Source organism: Solanum pennellii, chromosome 3, assembly GCF_001406875.1.
Source record: "Solanum pennellii chromosome 3, SPENNV200".
NCBI classification, from domain to species: Eukaryota; Viridiplantae; Streptophyta; class Magnoliopsida; order Solanales; family Solanaceae; genus Solanum; species Solanum pennellii.
In genome coordinates, this window is record NC_028639.1 from 56973179 (window position 1) to 56981813 (window position 8635).

An 8635-nucleotide genomic window follows, 5' to 3' on the forward strand; every position below is an offset into this window, starting at 1 on the left:
TATACATGATTGTAATAAAGAAAAGTAACTAATTTTAGAAGATACTAAAAATGGTAGAAGAAGAATATATAGAAAATTGAAACTTAATAAAAGTCGAACAAGTTGAATTAAAACTATATTTTAATTCATTTTGATGAACTAATAACTTACACATTTATTAACTCAATTTATTTTGACTCGCTCACGCACGGTGACCCCGACCTATTTGTCACCTTTACTTGCATGCAACATCAACTCCAACAAGGCAATCAACTTGCAAAAGTTTGTTTACTTTTACCAACAAGGGAATTATCCAGGTTGCTGCCTCTTGTCCTGTTACTAGTATGTAATAATTCTTTTGTGGCTAATTTTGCGTATTTTATTCTTGTAATTTAAATTGCGGATGATATTTTTTATGTTAGAATAAAAGGAAGAGCAATTTATAAAAATGATTACATTTATAGTTTATTGAAGTTCAATAGCTATGAATATGTTATTTATTAGAAATGACTATATTTTATGTCAATTTCTAGTTGCACGTTTGTATTAAAATTTATTTTATTTTTGTTATTATTATTATTTATACAATTTACTAAATAAGGTATGATATCTTACCATAAATTCCAAGTACCAACTATTTATTATGATCCTAAATAGCTGAAATTTTCATTATTAAATTACCAACTAATAATTACATATTGTATGCAAATACGATTGTTCACATAATACAAAAGGTTGTATTTATATTCCTAAATACAATATATTCACTAAATACTAATCACAAAGGTATTTATAAAATTTTGAATATAAAAGTTTATTCATGTCTTTTCTCATTGTATTTTTGCATTATTTTTATTTTTTGTTTATTTATACACTAATACAGTTGTAATTACAATAGCTAAATAAGGAAAATGTATTACTTGTACAATTAGCATATGAATACTTTCAATTCAAATTGGTATTTCTATTTATAAAACTTAAAGTATTAATATATCAATGATACAAGTATTTATAAAAATTTAATGTATTAAATCATCAAACAAGGTAAAGTAATACAATTTTAGAATATGAATACAACAAATTTGAAAAATGGATACATTATTGTTAACCAAAAAAATGAATACACCAATATACTATAATATGAATACGCTGCTGTTAAATAAGAAAATGGAAAAACAATAGAATGTGTATGTATCAAAGTGTGTAAGTATTCGACTATATAAAAAATTAAAAAAAAACAACAAAACGTCGATCTATTTTTTGTAAATTTTTCTATAATACTTGAGGTTTGACGTTAACTTAGGTATTTATTTATAGAAATATAGTATTGATGTATCCAACTATACTTGTATTGCCTAATCAAATTGGATAAATTACTTATGTATCCAAATATATTTGTTTTCACAAATCACCATTTTATTTATATTACAATACAATTATCTATGTATATAAGTATTATTAAATATAGACATTTGACATTTGGTTGAACCACAAATACAAGTATAATGAATTGAACCACAAAAATCACTCCAACAATCATATAAAAGGAACTTGAATTGGAAGGAATTGGGGGAGAAAATACAAAAAAATTTGTAATATAAGGAAATTGATGAAAGAGAAGGTATGAATACATAATTAATTATGAGTTTAATAGTAATTTTCATATTTATTATTTATTTATATTAAATATAAAAAACTGATTATTGATATACAATTAAATTTGTTGTTTATTGTACAGTTATAGTCATATAACATAAAAAAAAATTAAACTATAGCTATATTATTTAGATAAATATTAAAGTTTGCCATATTATGTAATTTTTCCAATAAGATCTACATTTATTAAAAATGACTTTAAAATATTCTTTTCTATTTTCTTTTATTTAGAAATCTTTCATTTTTATTTTTAATTTAAAGATATCCTCCTTACATGATCAAAAGTATATCTAACCCACATTTAATTTATTTCTTTTATTAGTTCTAAAATATAATATTTATTTATTAATATTAGTTCATCCTAAAATATTTAAATTATTTTATTCTAACGTAAAGAATCATCTACTGTGTTAAATAATCAAATTCTTCGATCATCAAATAAAAAGTAAAGTTGCGAAATATACACAACATAGAGACCATTTTATCATTAAAAAATATCTTAGTCAAAGAAATAAAAAATCATTAACCTATATATCGTATTAGATCTCTACTATATTCTCAACTATTTTATATTACAACTTTATAATTACTAAGTAATTTTCACCCCTAAAATTAAAACGATTGAAACAAGGGAAAAAGGTTAAAAATACCTCTCAACTTTGTTTTATTGTTTAATTATGTTCTTACCGTTAAAACAAAGTTAGTTTTATCCCTATCGTCTGCAAACTTATCATTTATACCCTCCAAACTAACGGTTTGTCCCAAATCAAACTTAAATTCCCAATTTCGACCCGAATTACCCATTTAAAATTCATTTAAGGAAATTCTTTTCTAATCCAACTGTAACGACTCATTTGTTCAATTTGAGCAATAGAGCATTTTATTTCATAAAATAATTTTCGATAGATTCTAAATGGGTATTTTTGACTATTTGTAATTATAATTATAAAAATAATGGGATAATTTTAATAATTTATGTAGTTGATGGTTAAAGAAGATAATATTATAATTAATAGTGGGTTCCTTTTACCACTTTTATAATTAATCATATAATAATTAGGGTAACAATAATCAATAGAGAAAAAAAAAATAATAAAAAGTGACGCATGGTTGTAGAAGAATATGCAAAGGCGGCTTCAGGTGAGAATGATTTCACTCCAATTCTTCTTAGTGCATTATTGTATGGATAATTATTAGTGAAGTAGGAAAATTATAAAGCGCAAAAGTGTGGCCACAATTTGTAAGAATATGATTTATTGCTTGAGTGAGATTTTGTATAGAAGTGAGGAAATCAATATTTTGACAATGGTTAGTAAAAATTGGCTAATGACAATAAAATAATATTGTAAGTTTCTGCATATTCCATACATACAGGTCATGTAGTTTGGATTGCTGTTTGTTCGCATGCCACTGGTTTTGTGACCAGTGGCTTTTATCTTTATATAAATATTTTGTTCTCACATTATAAATTATATTTTAATAGATTAAGATAGGTAATTAAATATAGGTGCATTGTGTTATTTAAATTCCATTAAAGTTATGCTAATTGGAGGAATTAAGACTTATCCTTAGGTTTGAACGTTAGAAAAAGTGATTATAAATTAGGTGAATTGTTGGGTTTAGGCTGGACATAAAATAAAATGAGTGTTTATAGACTCGATAACTTATAAATTATGCATATATATACTTGATAGATTGAAAACGTTTGGATACATTGAGGAAAAGAAAAGTATTGGAGAAGTAGCTTGTTTGACTTCGGTTCTTCGGTGGAGGTAGGTTATGGTTTATGCTATTTGATAGTAAACTCTTAATAGTGACTGATATGCATTGAATGATATTGTGAAGTTTTCTATGTACTTGATTGTGTGGCTTGGTCATGTGATTTTTTTGTGATTGGTCTGAAATCCCGAGACCGTGGAATGTATAATCTTAAACCATCTCTATTGAAGTGATGCCTTGAATAAAGAAGGCTCAATGAAATATTATTAACGAATGGAAGAGAGGTGATATTAAATGATAAATTAATGATATTCTTGGATCGGAGTGTCACGCTTCGACACGATATTCTTGGATTGGAGTGTCACGTTCCGACACATTATTCTTGGATCGGAGTGTCAAGTTCCGACACGGTAATATTAAAGGAAAAACATGTTGAATTAATGAAAAGTACTCAATCTCAAAGAACTCAACTCCCGAAATGGTTTGGTTTGGAGGCATGAGTCCTCATGTGTGATCTTGATATCATTGACTTATTACGAGCTTACTTTAATGTTGTTGACACTTGTTCATGTTGTTTATCACATGTTAAGTGCTATGGTTGAGTTCATACTATTATTTATTGTATATTTGTTCCTATTTTGGGTTGGCCGATGATACATTCTCAGTACATGTTGCCCCCATACTGTGTCCTACTTGTGTTTTCCTTTGTTTTCCTTTTATGAAATGCAACGAGTGTACCTATGACTTCAGATTTCCCTCAGCTCTAGCCAGCCTCCCGCATATCAAGTTCCAGGGTGAGCTATTCATTCAAGCTCGTGTTGGATTCTTTCGGTCATGACATGATGTCCTTTACTTTCGAACACATACCATTTTATTCTTTTATTTTGGTGTATTTGATATTCTTAGACTTAGTATTGGAGATTGATGTCCTTGATGTGATGACTTTCAGGTTTTAGGAAATGATATTTAGTAACATTTGAGTTTTCGCGTTATGCTTGTATTTTGTAAGTTAGGTTAAATTGATTGGTTCGCCCACTTAGGAGGTTAAATGTGGGTGCCAGTCACGACGCGCTTTGGGTCGTGACACCAACCCATATAAAATCCGCCACCATTATAAACAAAATCGAATTTAATTTTCAATTTTCTCAATCTTGTTAAGTCAACAAAAACAAAAAAGAATGGATTTCTCCCTTGCTATTGGATATGTTATAGTTGTTGCTCCACATGTAATGTCTTCAAAACCATTGTTAAAAGCTAAGGGTATAAGTTGTTGAATTAGAGCTTAGAAACTTGAAGAATCAACCATGAAAACTTCATAGCCATTAATGGAGCTTGGATATTGAGTTTAAAATTTTAAGGCGAAAATGGTCTGGTGGACCCTTGTACTTATATCAGTTTGTATTCTGAACCCTTCCACTTATCTATTTGTTATCTAGACCCTTAGACTCAATAAAACACAATATATCAGATCCTTCTGACCATTGACCACGCTTATGTGGCTTTAAGATGGCTGAGTTGGCGAGAGTGTGTGATTTCACACTCCTTAAGGCGAGTGAGTATTATATTACAATTTTAAAAATATTGATAAAAAAATACAATAATACAAAAATTAAAAAATAATTAAGATGACCACATCTTCTTCACCATATTCCACCTTCAACACCAACTATTCCATGTCCAATTCTTTCTTTTTTCTATCTATACTCTTGTTATCAGATCTTGGCATTGAAACCTTCTTGACTCCATTGATTCGCCTCTAAAGGGAGAGGCCGATATTAGTGGTGCTCGTCGGAGAAAGTGTGGCGGCGATGGCTAGGTTGGAGGATCTAGTTACAACATTGAAGAGATTTCGGCCAGATCTGGTGGTATGGCGTTGACGGAGGACGGCGGCAGTGTTGTGATGGTGTGGCAGCTACGGCCAGATTTGGCGGCGACGGCTAGATCTGGTGGTGTGGCGGCGGCAGCTTCAAAATATTTTTTTTCTTTAGCTTCTAATATGGTGTCCTTCATTTAGTTTTTTCTTCTCATTTCTACAAATTTGTAAGGTAATAAATTTGATAATTTTGATGGGTAAAAAATAATTGTTAAATCAATATTTGGATATATTGAAATATTTTAATGGTGATAAAGTATGCATTAATGGAGAAAAGAGGTTTATGAAGTTTCAAGTGATGAACAAAGTTTTACAAAAAATTATAACTGAAATTTATGAATGATGAAAACATAAAAAATAATGGTGATTTTTGTGATATAGGAAAGTGGTGATAATGGTGAAGATGATGATTGTAGTGGTGAGATCTAATGTAAAAATTGAGACATGGTTGAAGAAGAATAAAAGAGGAAAGAAGTAAAAATAATTTTTTTTCTTTAAAATAAATAATTAATGATGTGTCATTTAAAATCTGACGTGGATGACGACGTGTCACTTTTGTTGAGCGATTGAAGTTCACACAAAGCCAAGAGTGTTTAAAATGTTGAGTTTCGTCGATTCGAAGGGCTCAGTTGACAAATAGTTAAGTACAAGGGTTCAAAATACAAATTGATACAAGTACAAGGGTCCATCACACTATTCCGCCAAATTTTAAATTTCGAACTCAATAACTTCAACTTCTTTCCCAAAACACGCAAATCAAAAACAGAACACCCATTTCTTCACAACTAAAATTACAGATCTGAATTTGTGTAATTAGAGGATTTCCCACCCAAAATTGCAGCAGCATGAACATTTTAGTTTCTTTTTTTTGTTGTTGTCGTTGTTTATGGTGGAATTTGAACACCTACATTTTTGCTATCGTGTGCGGCGCATTTGAAGAATCAGACCAGTGACTTTTGGGGAAGAAGGTTATTGGATTATTTCAATAACAATATTGTTCTTATTTTTGTTCATGAACACAAGCTTGACATGTCTCATCCTCTGTTTTTTCTTCCAACATTACTTCTTAAAAGTTCACTAATGGCTGAAAATTCATTTGTTCATTAGGAATTGAAATGGGTTTTGGTGAATTTATTACTTTCTTTTTATACATTTGGCATGTAAGATCAGATTAACGGGTTATGGGTCCAATTTTATTGATAATTTGTTTTAAATGAGTAATTCGGGTTAAAATTGGAAATTTGAGTTTGATTTGGGGCAAATCGTTAATTTGGAGGGTACAAATGATAAGTTTGCAAACTGCAGGGGTAAAACTACGTTTTAACGGTAACGGTAATCGACCAATAAAACAAAGTTGAGGGGTATTTTTGACCAATTTTCCCTTGAAACAATCCCTTTCAAAGACTTTTCCCTGATCTAGAAAGTAGAAAGCAAAACTTCAAACACGGGAAACAACTATTACAATTTTCTTTCCTTTTTGTCAGTTTAAAAAAAATGATCTATTTATTTTTTGGTAACATTTTAATTTCAGTTTTACACATAGCATGTTTAAGGCTGTAAGAATAAAGGACAATAATATACATTTTACATAATTTTAAAATAGAACCCCAAGATTTAAAAGCTTCTTTAATTTTTTAACACTTCGTGCTTAGTCAAAGTAGATCATTATTTTTTTAAAAAAAAGAGAGTATTAAATACTTGTAATAAAAAGTGCCTAGGTTTATAAGTTACTCTCAAATAAAAGAATCACACATACATAATCAAATCAAGAACCAAAGCAACAACCATTCCTTAGAAACATGTTGTTTTCTTAAATCTCACGAAGCACTCCTCATAATGGATGTTATTTTCAAGAATAAATTTTGTATTTGTGCGAATAGCATCCAACATGATAACATCAATGTGGTGTATTTATATAATAATGGTGATAATCAATTTTTTTTTCTCATCTTCTTCCTCCAAAACTCATCAAAAGAAATTCAATCTAATTTGGATGAATTATAAAAATGAATGCATATGAATTGAACAATTTAAGATTGATTGCGTATTTACATTAAATAACGCTTAATGAATGAAATTATTAAAGATTAAAGATCCAAAGACACATAATTGTAATCCTAATTCACCTCAGACTTAGTTTATAGTCAGGTGCATATTCATCAAATACTTATAATCCAAACTTATATCATTACAAGCTGAGACAAGGGTGACAATGGTGGCACCTCAAAAATACCTTTTCCATCCCAAATCGTCGACCAATTTGAGGGTGTTAATGGAGATGCAATTGGAACTACTCTTTCTTCTTGTAATTTTCTTTCTTTTTTGATTACCAATTGCTCTGTTTCTCTCACCCTTTTACTGCCTGATGACTTCACCGGCTGTGGAATCTCAATATCATGATTTTGTTGCTTAAAGTTTGCAACTTCAAGTGGGAAATTCAATATTGCTTTGCTTCCTCTAAGCTTAAACGCTGCCCTGTCATATGCCTTAGCCGCATCCACAGCAGTATCGAATGTTCCTAACCAAACTCGAGTCCCCTTTCTATTTGGGTCACGAATCTCCGCTGCAAACTTCCCCCATGGCCTCTGTCTAACTCCCCTGTAATGCTTCTTCTCACTCTCAACATTCTCTACAACAACAACAGGCTTCGCGGGTATCGCAATGTTCAGAGATGGCTTCCGTTCTCTGAAGTTACTCTGTTTCGGAGAATTGGAGCTGATAACATGTGGTTTTGCCTCAAATTTGAAAAAACCATCATACTCTGTTTTTGAAGTATGATCAAGATTTGAAGTTTGAAAAGAGAGACAAGATTTAGAGCAGTAAAAAGCAACATCATCATCAAGAAGATGTTCCCTAATGGAATCAAGTGAAGTACAAGTCTCTTGTGGAGAACCCATTATCAAACAAACTGTTGGAGAAGTCAACTGTTTATGTTAAAGCTTCAAAGTAGAAGAGAAAATTGAGTAGAAAAGAGAGTGTGTGGAGGATGGGTTATAAAGAGGAGAAATGAAGAGATGAGGTTTCTTACGAGGCTTCTCAGGTGGAGAGAGGAAGCATCCTCAGCCATAATCCAAAATCTTAGTCCCTCAAATTATTTATTGGGAGTTCCAAAAAAAAAAAAATATTAGAGGGTCCACCATTTGACGATAACGCTATCGACAAGATTTTTTTCATACCCAGATTTTGAATCCAAAACCTCTAGTTAAGGGTGAAACACTTTCAACAGTGCACCACAATCCATGTTGGAGTATTGGGAGTTTAAAATTAGTGTTGAATAGTTTTACTAGTAAGTCAATTCTTCTTCTGTTTTAAATTTTTGTTTCGACAAACAAATAGTTTAAATTTGATTGTGAAAATCTATATGTTTGTAAACTAAATAAAATATATATATATATATATATATATATA

At 30.1% G+C, this 8635-nt stretch overlaps 1 protein-coding gene across 1 annotated transcript; it reads right to left on the minus strand.

Moving 5' to 3' along the window:
* Positions 1-7240: 7240 nt before the first annotated feature.
* Positions 7241-8288, minus strand: LOC107015180 (ethylene-responsive transcription factor 5-like). The gene has a single exon (XM_015215371.2). The coding sequence runs from the start codon at positions 8122-8124 to the stop codon at positions 7408-7410; it is 717 nt and encodes a 238-aa protein (XP_015070857.1). The 5' UTR covers positions 8125-8288; the 3' UTR covers positions 7241-7407.
* Between the last annotated feature and the right edge of the window lie 347 nt (positions 8289-8635).